The 16,829-nt window shown below is 44.9% G+C and overlaps 1 protein-coding gene across 4 annotated transcripts in view; it reads left to right on the top strand.

Moving 5' to 3' along the window:
• Positions 1-16,410, top strand: part of LOC125299393 (serine/threonine-protein kinase D3-like) — a 42,308-nt gene extending 25,898 nt beyond the window's left edge. The window contains exons 5-19 of one of the 4 annotated variants that reach the window (XM_048250652.1): positions 1,728-1,885; positions 3,751-3,943; positions 4,333-4,410; positions 4,572-4,758; positions 5,032-5,155; positions 5,760-5,837; positions 7,346-7,622; positions 9,333-9,385; positions 9,681-9,753; positions 10,093-10,199; positions 10,488-10,649; positions 11,074-11,172; positions 12,166-12,433; positions 12,937-13,022; positions 13,242-16,410. In XM_048250652.1, coding sequence (XP_048106609.1) covers positions 1,728-1,885; positions 3,751-3,943; positions 4,333-4,410; positions 4,572-4,758; positions 5,032-5,155; positions 5,760-5,837; positions 7,346-7,622; positions 9,333-9,385; positions 9,681-9,753; positions 10,093-10,199; positions 10,488-10,649; positions 11,074-11,172; positions 12,166-12,433; positions 12,937-13,022; positions 13,242-13,415 — 2,117 coding nt within the window. In that variant the 3' untranslated portion in view covers positions 13,416-16,410. Of the gene's footprint in view, positions 1-1,727; positions 1,895-3,750; positions 3,944-4,332; positions 4,411-4,571; positions 4,759-5,031; positions 5,156-5,759; positions 5,838-7,345; positions 7,623-9,332; positions 9,386-9,680; positions 9,754-10,092; positions 10,200-10,487; positions 10,650-11,073; positions 11,173-12,165; positions 12,434-12,936; positions 13,023-13,241 lie in introns of all 4 variants that reach the window. The other 3 variants (XM_048250651.1, XM_048250650.1, XM_048250653.1) reach the window with 3 other exon arrangements.
• Positions 16,411-16,829: the final 419 nt, after the last annotated feature.

Raw genomic sequence — 16,829 nt, 5'->3', positions numbered from 1 at the left:
CGTTCAATTTAGATGAGGTCTGTTTTTATTATTGTTTTTTTTCCCCAACTGACCCTTTGACCAGGCGCTGTGGGCTTCACAACATGCTACCTCAGCAGAGTCAACAGCTAGGGGAACTTTGATTCCCCCTCATGGCAGAGTTCTCCACAGCCCTCCACTGCCTCAGCTGCAGCCCCCCATCCCGCCTCCGCAGCCCACGCCACCAAAGGCCGAGGCGTGAGGTGTTTACACAGAGTGACCCCTCCGTCAGTGATCTGCGTCTGTGGTCCACAAATCAAAGCCCTGGGTGGCTTCCTGCTTTTTTGGTCGAACCTTTCAAGTATCCCGCTCATAGGCCGGGTAGCAAAATTCTCTGTATTGATGTCAGACAGGAAAATGTCAGACCCATTTCGATGGCTTTTGATTTGGCACACCAATATGAACTGAGAGCCTGAAGTATCCAAATTCTAGTTTAGTTTTTTTTTTTTTTTTTGTTAGTGCAATGATGTTAAATTTGTGCACGTACAGTCCTACACTGAAGAATCATCTTGTCTGTTCCACAGAATGTTCTAGAGACGGAAATGTTCAGGGCCTGTTTTTGGATGGGTAAAGCGTCAGGTTTTGGAAATGCAGATCACTTCCTCAAGTAGTGGCTTCAATTTAGATGAGGTCTGTTTTTATTATTGTTTTTTTCCCCAACTGACCCTTTGACCAGGCTGTGGGCTTCACAACATGCTACCTCAGCAGAGTCAACAGCTAGGGAACTTTGATTCCCCCTCATGGCAGAGTTCTCCACAGCCCTCCACTGCCTCAGCTGCAGCCCCCATCCCGCCTCCGCCTCCAGGCCCACGCCACCAAAGGCCGAGGCGTGAGGTGTTTACACAGAGTGACCCCTCCGTCAGTGATCTGCGTCTGTGGTCCACAAATCAAAGCCCTGGGTGGCTTCCTGCTTTTTGAAAGTCGAACCTTTCAAGTATCCCGTTCATAGGCGGGTAGCAAAATTCTCTGTATTGATGTCAGACAGGAAAATGTCAGACCGCTCGATGGCTTTTGATTTGGCACACCAATATGAACTGAGAGCCTGAAGTATCCAAATTCTAGTTTAGTTTTTTTTTTTTTTGTTAGTGCAATGATGTTAAATTTGTGCACGTACAGTCCTACACTGAAGAATCATCTGTGCCACCCCCGTTCCACAGAATGTTCTAGAAATTGGAAATGGTCCGGGACTAGGAAACGCAATGAGCTCTCCTGCTGGCCAGACCTGCTGCTGTCTCTGTAGGTCTGAGTGCTGATGGCATGTGGAGGGTTAGTCAGGGTGTTTACAGCTGTCGAAAATGAGTGCAGCGTGATCATGACGGCATATTTCATAACTCATAGCCAGTGCATGAGATCACTCGTGGACATTCTGACCCAAAACACTCCGTGCATGTGACTTCACTAACTTGACATAGCGATGACCAAACGGGTCGACCAGAGTGACTGGCAAATACTGTGTCTGTAGATGAGTAGGTATGCATACTATTTGTGGAAGAACTGAGAATTGTTATCAGAGAACCTTGGTTGTAAAGGGTTCTTTGGCACTGGAAATTTTTCCAGAGAACCCTTTACAAGGAGGTCATAATTCAGAACCTTTTGTTGGTTCCTCTGTGGAGAAGAGTGTGAGAACCCATCAGGCCTGTCTGAAACGGAGGCAGGATGATGTAAGCGCCGGGCGTCCAGTATGACACACTGTTGGGCCTCCTCCGCAGGGTGTGGACTTAACTACCACAAGCGCTGTGCCTTCAAGATCCCCAACAACTGCAGCGGTGTGCGCAAGCGACGCCTGTCCAATGTCTCTCTGCCCGGCTCCTCACTCTCCATCCCGCGTCCCGCGCCCATCGAGACTGTCGTCGCGTCCCCGGAAGAGGTGAGCATGGTGTGTTTGCGACGTCGTTTATGCTTTTTCAAGTGTGTTTTTATATGTAACTGGGTTCATAAGGGTGTCTCATGTTGCATGTTAAGAGTGTGTGTGTGTGTGTGTGTGTGTGTGTGTGTGTGTGTGTCTATTTGTCTGTCTTATGCGGTCATCCCTTCCCTCTCTTTCCTTTCTCTTTGTTCAGGGTTTCTTTCTTTCTCTATGATTCAAAAACTTTCTCATTCTCTCGCTTGTTCTCTTTCCTATTTCTGATAGACCCACCCAACCACATATGTACGTACACACACACACACACACACACACACACACACACACAGCGCACACTCAAACACACAGCGCAAACACACACTTTTAACAGACAGACATACTGTACCCACTAATCACATAAGCATTCCAGCCTAGGGCAAATCAATGTTTTTTCCATTCAGTCAATTAAGCCGTGAATGCGGCCGTGCTGCCCTTGACTAAACCTTTACACGGCTGCTCCCACCGCACTCAAGTGGACTTTCCACTCCCACCTCCACTCGGTCCTGGTGCTGAAAATGGACTGCCTTGTCTTCATAAACATGTTGGTGGGCTTTTAAAATGCCTATGAATGATATTCCAACAATGCCAGGGGAGAATGGATCTGCAGTCAGCGCTTCATAATCTAAATGCCTAATGGAAAGCTCTCCATTGGGGCCCTCGAGGTTGAGTTTTGAAAACGTACACTTCCGTTTTATCATGCTGTTTTTTTGCTAGTAGAATACATTTACATTTTCTGAAGCAGCAGAGTAAGGGTGCACATTCTCTTTTTGAATTACTCAGTATAGTGTGCTGCCTGGGTCAAAGTTAAGCCAGTGTAGCCTGCTCTAATATCATGAGAGATTGGGCATGCACATACAAAAGCAACTTCTAATGCACCACATCAGTGGAAGAGGACCAGGGGGTCAGGAGGTCAAATGAGCTAGAGACCTGTTTGCCCTTGTAGTTCATCCACTACAGCATGCCAAGGGTTGGTATATATGCCAATGGTGAGCATGGCAAAGAAAGGTTTATTTAATAATAAAAAAGTGTTTTTATTGACTTCAGTGAGGCATGTATCTGTAAATGGGTAGAACGCTATAAAGAACAAACACTATTAGACCCAGCTGAATGTGTTTTCATGTTGATGAAAGACAGCATTCCAGATCAGCTATATCGGTCCTTACTTTTTATAGCCTGCAGCGTACCTCATGTCCACCTACACAGTCAGACAGAGAATGCGCCTCTGTCGAGCTCAACAGGCACCACCAAGGCCGCCCCAGAGAGACACTCAACAAATACCTCCTTTCATTTCAGGCCCTGGATGAAAGCATCCACTCACTCCATAACGATGCACGGCGCAAAACATGCTCTTTGTTTATCCTCGTTTATTTATTATTTATCCACCATTAATTTAGCTTTTATCCAGGGCCACGGTTCTCCATTTTTAGCAGGATGTGCCCTACTTGACGTGATGCTGTTTATGGCCTCTCTCAGTTGAGGTGCAGGATGATGAGTGCTTTATTTGTGGTGTTTCTTTGTTGTTGTGGGATAATCCAAGGCGTGTGTCATCTTTTTGCGCACTCCATCATCCTACACAAATAATCACTCTCCCAGTAAAACAGAACAGAAGAGTTCCTTGCTTCTGGCTCTACGGAGGCATTCCGTCAACAAATCTTCATCTGATCAACCAATCTTCTCTCTCTCTCTCTCGCTCTCGCTCTCTCTCTCTCTCTCTCTATCTCTCTCATCCATGCCCTGTTATCTTATCTTCACAGCTGATGCCAGTCTCTCTTCTCCTCTTGTCTTTCTCTCTTCTTTTTCGCTGACCCTCACATTATCCTCTTCCTCAGCAGCGCCCCCTGTTGGAGGCTGGGAAGCGCATCCCGTCCTGGAGCGGCCGCCCTATATGGATGGATAAGTTGGTCCTGGGGCGGGTCAAGGTGCCGCACACCTTCAACGTGCACACCTACACGCGGCCCACCATCTGCCAGTACTGCAAGCGCCTGCTCAAGGGCCTCTTCCGCCAGGGCATGCAGTGCAAAGGTCAGCTGGCAGGACGGTGGCAAACGCCTCTGCATAAGCATAAGCTCTCAGAACAGAAATATACAGAATGTCAATATGTCCAGTAACATGGATAGTTTCCTTCAGGAATGCTGCATATATACAGCACACATATATTCATACTTACACACACACATGTCTATATCTATATACAGTATACAGCTTTGGCACACATACACTTGTGTAAACATGTGTGTAACTATTACACTGTTAATTGGTACTACCAAGTCTTTACTATTACAGTAGAAAACCTTTGGTAATGTGTATTGCACTGTGGACCAATTGTAGAACAACACACTTTCTGTTTTAAGTAAAGTATACGTTTCTGTCTAAAGCAAAGTATATGTTATTTCTATGTGTTTTCATGTCAGATTGTAAGTTCAACTGCCACAAGCGATGTGCGTCCAAAGTGCCAAGAGACTGTCTTGGAGAAGTAGTCTTCAATGGGGGTGAGTTTGTCAGAACGGCACTTTGTTTTCGTTATTCACTTAATCATTACGTTGTGACGTTGTAAATCTGCCTCTGTCTCACTGTTTTATCCCTCTCCATCTTCTTCTTTCTTTCTTTCTTTCTGTCCCCCCCCCCCCTCTCTTTTCCTTCCCACTCCCAGAGCCTGCCAGCCCTGGGCCTGACTCTGAGGTCACTATGGAGGTGGACAACAGTGACGTGAACAGCGAGGGCAGCCGAGGCATGGACGACGCCGAAGAGGTGTCCACACCAGAGGACAAGATCTTCTTCATGGACTCTCCCTTCATGGATGCAGACAAGGACGATGGGGAGACAATCAAGACCATAAGGTAGTAGAAATAATAATAATATTAAGTTACATTTATATAGCGCCTTTCTCAAACTCAATGTTGCTATTTTTACCTATTTATTATACATTTTGAATATGTTGTAGACTCATGTTACTGTCATGTTGTAATTATTGTCTAATTTTAGAATCAGTCAATCAGAATCTTTGGTGTTACATTAGATCCCATGTAAGCTATAAGGACAATTATCTTGACATATTTTCCATTTATTGCAAATATGTGCATATAACATGTCTTGGTGTCTCTGCTGTGCAGTCCATCCACGAGCACCAATATCCCGCTCATGCGCGTGGTCCAGTCCATCAAGCACACCAAACGGCGTAGCTCCACTGTGGTGCGGGAGGGCTGGATGGTGCACTACACCAGCAGAGACAACCTGGTAGGATCACACACCAACCGTTTGAACGCTTCTGAAGTCAATGTCATTTGTATGGCATGTTTTTTTTTTTCAGTAAGCCTTCTGGGCAACTACATGCAGCCTCAAATGCAGGCCATTATAAAAGAGGAAGTTTCTAAAATCTCCATCAGACCTTAGAAAAGGTTTAACTCATGTGGTAGGATCACAGGAGCATATTCAAATAGATTCAGTACTGGGAAGATCAAAGATCGCCTTCAGAAGACCTTTTCAACTTGTTGAATCTATTCAAAGTTATGTTAAGGGATAACTGCTACAATAATTCTACTGATGCTCCAATATAATGTTGATTCCAAGATGTTCTTTTACTTTGAAAGAAACCGCAAGGTTGATAAATAATAAGCATAATATCAGCACTATGTAAAAACAATTGTGAGCTCATATAATAATAACAGGCCTATCTGATAGAATTCAACATGTTTAATGGTAACCTGTTTTCAACGAATGGAAAGGCTGGGAGTACTGACAGCTCTAATTTCTTGATGATTTGTGGAACTGTATGACTTTATAAAAACATTGTTGTACGGTGTGTCATGTCACTTTTCACTCCTTTATTTCGTTCCTTCAGAGGAAGAGACATTACTGGAGACTGGACAGCAAGTGTCTCACCCTCTTCCAGAATGACGGCGGAGCCAAGTATTACAAGGTACCTCGTCATTCAGCCTCATCACGCTCAATTGAAACTGACGGTACAATGTTGGTAATGGAAACCGTGGGTGAAATGATATGCTGGTATTACAGTGACCGAAGGGAAAGCATGCATTATTCATTTTGTGTTGTGGAACTTTTTAGGTCATATTATACATTGACAGGTGTCCGCCATGCAGGCATCCGTATCGTTTTTAAAACACATTGTAGATTTAGGGTTCCATTTTTGGAGACTTGGTGAAAAAGGAGCAGGAGCGGTTAGTTTTGTGAAATGATATGTTACGCCCAAGCCAAACATTGATTTAGTGTTCTGTATTTCAGTTAAAAATAGGTGTTTTCAATGAGATGAGATTAGACTATGGGCTGTGAGGATTTATTTTGTGTCTGCCACCTACAGACAGGCAGGGCAACGGGCGGATGATTGGCTGGTTGGCTGGCTTCCCTGTGTCTGTCTGTCTCCTTCTATCCTTCCCTCTCTATTACTCTCTCCTTTCTGTCTCTTCCTCCCTGTCTGTGTTCTGTCTCTCATATATTCTCTCCATGTTATTCCATCCTTCATCTCTTCCTTCATGTCTTTGACCTGGCAGGCTCCTCTGAACTTGAACCCTTCTTTGAAGTACCTAGAGAAAGAGAAACAAAGACACTAGATGGGGGGGTTAAGGGGGCAAGGAAGGAGGGAAGGGGGGAAGGGGGGACTGTTGGCTGATTGAAGGTGTGGTGGGGGTGGGGTATTGGAGGAGGGCTTCCCTCCGGTGCCCTTGGCCCACTTCCAGCCCCTGGCCCAGGGCCAGCGTGGCTCGTGCCCAGATCACCGAGGCACGTCCTGCCTTCTAATCAGGCCAGAGCCGGCGTTTTGATGTGGCGCGCTCGGTCTCGGCCCAGCGAAACCACAGGCAGCCCGTCTGGGCCTGGGCCCAGGCCTGGAGCAGGAGGAGGAGGAGGAGGAGGAGGAGGTGGAGGAGGAGGAGGTTCCTTCTGGAAGGGTCCGTGTAGCAGCGGCTGCTGCTGGTGCTGATTCACCACCTCCAGACCGCGATTGGCTGGCTGGCCGGCCGGGCCAGTGTGCCTGCCCTTCTGGGATGGGTCGGTCTTCTCCGTGTCTCACTTTCTGTCTGCCCTCCCCTCCCTCTCCTCTTTTCTCTCCTGCTTTTTCCTTTCTTTTCTCTCCCCCCCCCCTTTCCTTCCCCTCCCTCTCATGGGACTCTTTAAAAGAAAGAGGAGGTGGAATCTGTGAAGGCACTCAGTCCAGCTCTGAGAAGCAGTTGTGTGAGGAACTCCAGTAAGAGCTCGAGCTTAGCGGCGCGCTAGTGGTGTGAAGTACGACCGCTTTTCAAACCATGTTTACAAGTTTAACTAACCAAAAAGGATCCTGAGGATGTACTAGGGCCAATGTAGAACAGGATACTTCAACAGGTCAACAGGATATTAGAGATTGGGAATCAACGACACAAACCCAAACTCAGCCATCTGTCTGTCGGTCTCTGCACCTGACGTCCTCCTCCGCAGGAAATCCCGCTGTCGGAGATCCTACAGGTGGAAACGGCCCATGACTTCCGGAACCTCGCGCAGGGAGGCAACTCGCACTGCTTCGAGATCATCACCGACACCATGGTGTACTACGTGGGGGAGAACACGGGCGGACACTTCCACAACCCGGCGCTGGCGGCCTCGGGCGTGGGCCTGGAGGTGGCCCAGGGCTGGGAGAAGGCCATCCGCCAGGCCCTGATGCCCGTCACGCCCCAGCCCAGCGTCTGCACTGGCCCCGGCCAGGGCAAGGACCACAGTGAGTACAATACTCCGGCTAGCAGGCTTGTGTGCGTGTGCGCACGCGCTTAAAAAGAATATTGGTGTCATCTTCAAATTAATCTCAATATGCCACAGGTAGGAGGGATACTGTGGCCTTCCATCAGTAATTAGATTTCATTTGTTGTTTTTGGTTGGATTATTGGATTTTTAAGAAATCGGGGTTATTCTGGGTCATATCCGTTCACCAGATGTGTTGCGTGAAAGGGCCCTTTTGAAAGCTTGACTGCAGATATCTTGTCACTCTGACACAGCTGATTGAGAGTGAAGAGAGAGAAGAGTTACTGTATAGCCTTGATTTAAATCAACTTTCTTTAGGCAAGTACCTCTGTCTGAGATCCTTCAAAACATCAGTGAAAACATACTAAACATACTGTACAAGTCTAATTTTCTAATATAATAATAGTCCTATAGTTGTGCATGCTGTTTTGTCCTCTTCTGTAATTCGGTTAGCCATGCGTATAAGACTGCTCTAAGCAAGAGAGGTGAGCGCATCCTGTCAGGTTAGCTGAGGTGGTGTCACCTTCAGAAGTGTACCCTGTAATCTGAGTGCTTCTTCTCCTCCACACCCACAGTCTCATGCATTTAAACCACTGGAGGTGGCTGTATTTTTGTCGCTGCCTCGATAGACGAAGACACTGCCTATTTGTTGAAAGAGCTTGTTATTTGCAGATGCCCAATCTCCTGAATGCCCATGGTCCACTCTTTGAGCATTAGTGTAGCAACATGTGCTCGTACCAGTATGGTGGAAAGATTGACTGAGATGGCGAGTCGCATTGGAAAAAGGAAAACATTCACAAACCACCGAGCCTGAGGTTTTTAGCAGATAAATGAACAATCTTTTCATGTTGTCTCACTCCATCTGCAAACATGTCCATTTATCCATCAACAGTTATATAATTAATGCAATTTTGTGCTGAAATGTAAAATGGCACAGAGTGTATTTTTCCCAAGGAGTCAGATTGTGATCATAGCTATGAAAATATGGCAAAAGAAATATCAAATGTTTTGCCTTGAGATGTGAAATGCAGCAGTGCCGGTCCTTTAAGAGGAAGTGACGTAACAGCCTTAACTCAGACTAGACCAGATTTGGCCCTCTGAAGGGCTGTCCAAGCTGTGGGCTTGACAATTTTGGTTGCAGATCGATAGTCAGTGTTATGGAAAAGAGTTCTGCCTGAGATGACCTGCACGTTGTGACCCATTTTAGGGACCAGCCCGCTGTGGTCCGACCTTCACCTTTTTGCCGGCTGCTCGAAATCAATTGTTCCCACAGTGCTCTTCACAGCCAGTGAACTGGAATGCTGGCTTCGCATGGTCTGGTGTAGAACGATATCTGATTAAGGGTGATAAGGTTGTATTGTATTCCATACTAAATATGGCTGGGCGGAATCCCATAAAATGCACAGCCTTTATGATGCCTGTGCAGTCTGAGCCCATTATGAGCGGTTATCCAGTTGAATGTGCTAAAACATCTACAACTCCGATTGTATATGTGCAGACAGTTTTGTAAGAACTGGGCATGTTGCCATTGATCGTAAATGGCAGCGAAGCATTTAGCTGAACAATTGGTCTACAGACCATTTGAAGTTGATGCATTGCTACATATGGTTAGTTTTAAAGCTGTACTAACACAAATGTGTCTGTCACATATAAACTCAGAACCCTTTTGTTGTTTTGATTGCCTCTACAGATGAGCTCTGTGTCAGTATATCAGTGTCAAACTCCCAGATCCAGGAGAATGTGGTAAGGGACAAAAACACATTTAATGCATTTCATCATTCAGTTGACTTCTTTTCACAGAATGACTGGAATGTTTACAGTGACACATTACATCGGCTTAATGATAAAAATCATCATGAAATAGTGCTTAATTGTCCACAGTGTTTTACTTAATTAACTTGTTTGAAGTGGGGTCTCATTTGGCTTTGTCAGTGTATTCACTTTAACCTCATCATCATCATCATCAGATGTGGTCTCATGCTAAACAGTTCTATTCTGTGGTCTAATTCACATATAAATATTTTCTTGTCTGTTTTAGGATATCAGCTCCGTCTACCAGATCTTTGCAGACGAGGTGCTGGGTTCGGGACAGTTTGGGATTGTCTATGGTGGTAAGAAGAAAGCCTGCTCCTCCATGTCATGGCCTGTGCCCACAGTTTTCTTTCTTTATAGTGGCTTTCCAGTGTCGAGGGAGACTGCTTGTTTTTCTTCCTTTGCTTTGCAAATAAACTTTTATTAGTCCGATAGAATTCCTTTTGTCAGTCTAGGCTTATGGTATTCCGCGGCGGCTCCTTCCAATGAACCAATGAACGGGCGCTCTCTGTCTAGCCTCAGACACACACACACACACACACACACACACACTGCCTGTGGTCTTGGTCAATTGAAACAACACACACTGTCTAGGCGCTGCTCATCTCATACTGGACTTTTGTTTCAAACTCTTACAGGCAAGCACAGGAAGACCGGAAAAGACGTTGCCATTAAGATTATCGACAAGATGAGATTCCCCACCAAGCAGGAGAGCCAGCTGAGAAACGAGGTGGCCATTCTGCAGGTACGACGACGGCAGTTGAAAGAATGGCATTCGTTTCAAGCGTGCATTAGCCCTTTTGAAGACGGGGATGAAAGGAGTTAAGATTGGAGTGTGGTTAGAATGTCATGTAAAGCAGAGCCTGTTGAAGAATCATTTGAATTAACCCTTTGATGAGCTCTGTTGTTGGAAAACAGCAGGAGGCATCTGTTAGCCAGCTGTGTGGTGCCGTGCAGTGACCTTACTTTGTAGTCTCAGGAGGTTTTTTTTTAATATTCATTCTCTCTCTCTCGTGGCGGTAATTCTCCTCAGAGCCTGCACCATCCCGGCATTGTCAACCTGGCGTGCATGTTCGAGACTCCGGAGCGGGTCTTTGTGGTCATGGAGAAGCTCCACGGCGACATGCTTGAGATGATCTTATCCAGCGAGAAGAGTCGCCTTCCCGAGCGCCTCACCAAGTTCCTCGTCACCCAGGTCAGAGTGGGCTCTTTTGAAGAGTGCTAATTCAGGGAAACATTCAAAATAGTGCCAGAGATTTCCACTAGTTTGGAACAATGTCTGCTTCCTGAACATTTAGGCTGAAGTCCCTAACATTAAGGGGAATTCCCAGTCGAGGCAGTTCAACCATCAGTCCTGGGTTCTGAAACTCAAATGTAAACCATTTAAGCCACCTCTTTACTATAAATCATGAATTAATAGCACTTTGGCGCAACATCACTTGTTATTAGCTATATAAAATGAATGACCTTAATAAACGTGTGAAGAATTGACCCACTTGTTTTCTGCTGTCCTGGCATGGAGATAGGCATGTGAAAAGCCTTCATCTAGATCTTCAATCTAGATCTTTGTCATGCAGTGTCATAATCTCAGTACCGACCCCTTGATTCTTTTCTTGCAGATTCTGGTGGCTCTGAGACACCTCCATTTCAAAAACATTGTCCATTGTGACCTGAAACCGGAGAACGTGCTGTTAGCATCCGCAGAGCCCTTCCCACAGGTGGGTGACCGTAGCCTCCAGCATAACAAGAAAGGATAGTGGACGTGGGCTGGACATAAGGCTTCAAATAAATGTGTTATAGTGGAGCAGGAATAGACATGTCGTGTGAGATGGATTTAGTTTAAAGGAGAATTCCGGTGTGATATTGACCTAAAGTGTATTGAAACATGATATTGAGTGTGAAGGTATGTCTCATAGCCCATCTCAGCTTGTCCCCAGCACTCCAAAATCTGGGAGAATAAGGGATCAGATTCCAAAAATAATTCAGTGGAAATGCATGGATTCCAGTTTCTTCCAGTAGCAGCAACTGGAATCCATGCATTTCCACTGAATTATTTTTGGAATCTGATCCCTTATCATACTTGTTCATTCTTACTGTTCGCTCGAATTTATCGTGACTAAATTCAAGATGGCTGCAAACGCTAAACTTCGTGGAAGATACTGTCTGTATAAATCGCCTTGTAAGTAAACTACCAGTGCTTTTTCAAAGTTCTCAATGTCTCGTTTTAAATGTCAGGGCCCTCGGAAGTCTACCAATGAAGTGTGGAGATACATTGAGCCTCGTAAATGGGTGTAAAACAGTGATTTATTTGCATGGCTAGCCCTATGCCGAAGCACCACTACTGAAAAAGCTGTTGGTAGCATCGGCTAACTAGCGCCAGATTTTGGAGTGCAGGGGACAAGCCAAGATGGGCTATGAGACATGCGTTCACACTCGGTATCATGTTTCAATGCACTTTAGGTCAATATCACACCGGAATTCTCCTTTAATCTTGGATTTAATATCTGTGGAGAACAGCAACAGCATGATATACTTTATGATATACTTTTAGTTAAGCAAATAGAACAGAGTTTTACCTAAGTGAACAAACAGCACAATGTAGACATGTAGTGTATGTGTGTACTGTTTCCTGAGACCCAGGACTCCCTGTGATCTAGGATGCCCTTCAAGCATAGCACTGAAAAGCACTCCCATTTACTTTGGAAATGTAGGTGAAGCTGTGTGACTTTGGCTTTGCCCGCATCATTGGGGAGAAGTCTTTCCGCCGCTCTGTGGTGGGCACCCCTGCCTACCTGGCCCCCGAGGTCCTCCGCAGCAAAGGCTACAACCGCTCCCTGGACATGTGGTCGGTGGGGGTCATCGTCTACGTCAGCCTGAGTGGAACGTTCCCCTTCAACGAGGACGAGGACATCAACGACCAGATCCAGAACGCTGCCTTCATGTACCCGCCCAACCCCTGGAAGGAGATCTCTGGGGAAGGTGAGGGGGAGCTGCAGGGTGCTGATGGTTGTCGGGGAGACGGAGATGCCAACACAGGAATAGGCACGCTCAAATCCAAAAATAAATCCCTCTTTGGGTGTGAGTTTGAAGACTATAAAAGGCTATTAAAATAAAGTTGAAAACCACACTCACAAGCGTTTACTCTTGATCTTAGTCTTTATTGGACCATGTCTTCAACAAACGTACGCGTTTCGGCCTTAGACCGGGTACATCTACATGCTGATGATGCCCTAGGGCCGAAATATGTACGTTTGTTGAAGACATGGTCCAATAAAGACTTATTAAGAGTAATCGCTTGTGAGTGTGGTTTTCAACTTTAACTTTTTTAGAGACAGATGTTACCACAAGATATAGATACACTCTACAGCTTGGCCTTGAGTCTGAAAACATCCTAAACAGAGCTTTTACATTTGTATACTTATTTGTTGATTTGATTACTCTTATTATTTATAATTATATTATTATCTTATTTACTCTCATAGCAATCGACTTGATAAACAACCTACTTCAAGTGAAGATGAGGAAGCGTTACAGTGTGGATAAATCTCTTAGCCACCCATGGCTGCAGGTAAGAGTCTTAAGCAAAGATTCTAGAACAGAGCTCCGCTCTAGAATCTTTGCTCTTAAGTGTAATCGTTAGTCTTTTCGAAATGAGTGCATCTACTAACTCGTTTCCTCATCTTGAGTGATATTGGAGTTGATTGTGATGTTATACTCTTGGTTTTGAAAAGTTTCAATTCACATTTTGTTATCTCTGACCACTATGTTTTCTGTTGTCTTAAATCAGGATTACCAGACCTGGTTGGACCTTCGGGAGTTTGAGACGCGCCGTGGAGAGCGATACATCACCCATGAGAGCGACGACGCTCGCTGGGAAGAGTATGCAGACGAGAGGAGCCTGCCGTACCCCAAGCACTTCATCATGGCTCCAAACCTGGACGACATGGTGGAGGACCCCTAGCTGCTGGGAGGATGAACTACAACTTCTCCAAAAGTGGTTGGAGGAGGATAGTTGATTTTCCTCAGACTCTAGGCAGCGCAGGCCCTGTGGTCATATGGAACCATCTGCCTTTAGAAACGGTTTCGCAAGAAACTTCGGGGGAAAGAGACATGGGGTCTTGTCCTGCACCCGTGTCCATGCCCTGTCGCACGAAAAGTGAGTTCTGTGTATGGCTTTGGTGCCTATTGTGGTGCATGCAACAGTGCCCTACCACTGTTGACACACACAATCAGGGCATGGTGGGAATTTTTTCAGGTTTCTTTTTTTTTTCCTTAAAGAACATTCCAGAGATTGGATGGGGCTCTCTCTCTCTCTCTTTCAGTCTCTAGTCTCTGCTGCCTTTTTCAGCTAGCCATAACACGAGTCTCTTGAGCCTGAAAGATAAACTTTGAGTGTTTGGGAACCCTTCTATTAGAGTTAGTTAATAAACATTTGCACTGCCATTCAAAACCAGCGAAGGGCTCATGGTCTGGACCAAATCCAAGAGAGATGGATGCTTGAGATTTTTAGCTTCTACCCAGCGTATTTTTCTAAACTCCTCGCCTTGTGTTTTTAAGATGTTCCCCAAAACTACAAGTGATTTGAGCTTGCTTGAGAGTATTTTGGAAAGAAACATGTATATGCAATGGTTTTATGTGAGGCTTTTAAACTGGAACACACAAGAAATATATACTGTGCAAAGATATTTTACATCCTTCTTCTTCGCTGAAGCATAGTGGTCCTAAAATCTTTGTGTTGTAAATGAACATGTTTGCCCCAGATGCCTTTGAAATGAAATCTGTTTTTCAGAGTCTTCTGGGTAAATTACTGTCACTGTCACTTGTGTTTTGCTTTCTGAAGTTGAGAGTGTTTAGCATTTCATATTAATGACCATCTTTAACGTGTTCATGCTGCTGGTAGCGCCTGTTGTAAGCAGCCCCTCAAGCCTTTGATGGATGAAGGAACGTGAAGGTAGCTGTTCAGCTCACCCAGGCAAACGTAGATGAAGAAGTTGTTTGAATAATTATAAACACACACACACACACAGGCACGTACACACACACACACACACACACACACACACACACACACACACACACACACACACACACACACACAGTATGCTCTGTCCAAGTGTGTAACATCAGCACAAGAGCTGTTTTTTGAGTCCCGTCTCTGTTTCGTTATATCTATGACTACCAGCAAAATCCTGAGAAAAGACACAGTTGGGAACAGTCGGCGCTGTAAAATGGACAATCAGCCAGCTTCCTCCCGCTGGGCCGCCAAAGTCAAAGCACACGAAACAGAGCTAGAACAGAGGAATGCCTGTTCCCTATAGTCCTGAGAATTGAAGATGAACTTAAGCATTTCACAATGTGTATTGTGTAACACTGCTGAGGGGTTAAAAAGCACATGAAGATGGCTGAAGAGTTGTTGGTACAGGTCAAATATTTCAGGTCCAGATGCCTTTAGTGCATGTTAATGGCTATTCATCATGGCGTTGGAGGTTTAAAATGTTTTTTTGTTTTGTTTTTTTCTTAACATGCAGAAGGCTTAAGTCACTCAGTGGAAGTTTGAATGAATGCATTCTCTCACTATAGGTCTACATCTACAAAAGGTTTTGAATTCAAATATATTTTTTCTACCATTTATGACCAAATGTTGTGTTTTTAATTCTTGGTGATGTGACCAGTTGAAATGTTTCTGTGGATACGTTATGAGTGTTGTCATTGGTCTTATGTAATGTCCTGGTTACACACATTGTGAGGTGACCAGGTCTGATTTGAAGGACACAGTGCTTTTGTATGAACCTACAAAGAGACTCCTAAGGCTTCATATTGCTGTGTGTTCACTATAGGCTTTCACTCAGGCTTAGACAGTGGACATGAATGAACCATTAATGCCGAGATGCTACCGCCAATATGTGTACTTTGCCTCGTTACTATGCTGGTTGTGTTATGAAGACCACAGTGCGTCTTCATTAGTTCCGTACTCAATATGTATGTTTTGTTTTAGTTTCCTGTAGTGGGCAATCACTTCTAAGAAAAACTCACTCTGGCTTGTGTTGGTTGATTGGCAATACGCTGGTTGCATGTGTGCAGGAACTCGGTATGCCTTAAGTAGCGCGTTTGTGTTGGTGTGTAAATGCACACAGATTCAGGTCGATTTTGAGTTGGTATGAAGCATTTTCTCCCCAAAGTGCTTGTGTTCACTATTATTTTTGTAGTATTCTTTAATCGTGTAGCATCTATGTGAAGATCCTTTCGTAAGTCTATTTCTGTATTTTTCTGTATTTTGTATGTATGTGTGTGTGTGTGTGTGTGTGTGTGTGTTTGGCCTACCTTCACTGATGCATTTGGAACAGATCCATCTGCTCTGGCTTGTCCAGATTTGACATTTGATCCCTCAATAAGCGGCCAAATTGAACGGAAACATTACAGTAAGGCTGTACATCTGCTGATAGGGAGGCTGTGGGCATAATACCGCTAGTGATGTTATGTCTTAACTTTTACAAGCCCCCACTCCATTTAGTCACAGCAGAGCCACAATTAAACATCCTCTTTGTCAGGAGAGATCAGCAATAAATGTGGTGGAAATTTGATTCTTTGACAATTTTGAGACCGTGTTTACCAGTGAAAGACCCTAAAAATGACTTTTTCCTGTGAAATGCAGACAGTTTGAATTTGGGAGCGGGGAGGTTTATTGGATTACTTTGGGATTGTGAGGGCCGCCCGTCTGGAGTCATTCCTTTTTAACTTGAACTGTGATTATAATAAGTTGGGTGGATTCTGTCAATGCGACCAACCACCACTACCCTGTGAAGGATGCCATATTTATATGTCTAAAGCACACATCTATGGGTGATAAACTTTCTGAGAATCATATGAAGCTCATGCTGCCACTGGATTGGCAGATGTCAGTGTTTTGTATGTTTTACTACTCACATATCTTAATAAAAACAGCCTCTAACATCTGATTCTAGTCTCGGTATTCTTTCTATTGTTGGATTTAATCAGAGGGGTACAACACATACACTGTGAATTCTACTGTACCCCAATATATCATTACACAGAAGCACACGTTTAGCCATATATGATGTGGAGGGAGACTGCTAGCAGAGAACCTCAGAGAATAATGAATGAATCATTAGAGTTGATCCGTACCGGTCATTTAACCTTTTCTCGGTTAGATTTGGGGGAGGAGTGGAGCTGTATTAAAGCTTGTCAGGGTTGCCTTGGGCCTCATGTTAAATGAACAGCACTGGTTTGTGGGAGAGAGGAGTGGATAGCAAAGATTCTAGAACAGAGCTCTGTTCTAGAATCTTTGGTGGATAGTGAGCTTAATGGGCTACATGTGGAGCCTGAAGCTCCAGCTGCTGCATGGCACACTCGCTGA

The sequence above is a fragment of the Alosa alosa genome, chromosome 8, assembly GCF_017589495.1.
Source record: "Alosa alosa isolate M-15738 ecotype Scorff River chromosome 8, AALO_Geno_1.1, whole genome shotgun sequence".
In the NCBI taxonomy this organism is placed as follows: Eukaryota; Metazoa; Chordata; class Actinopteri; order Clupeiformes; family Clupeidae; genus Alosa; species Alosa alosa.
This window is presented reverse-complemented; position numbering and strand designations above follow the sequence as displayed.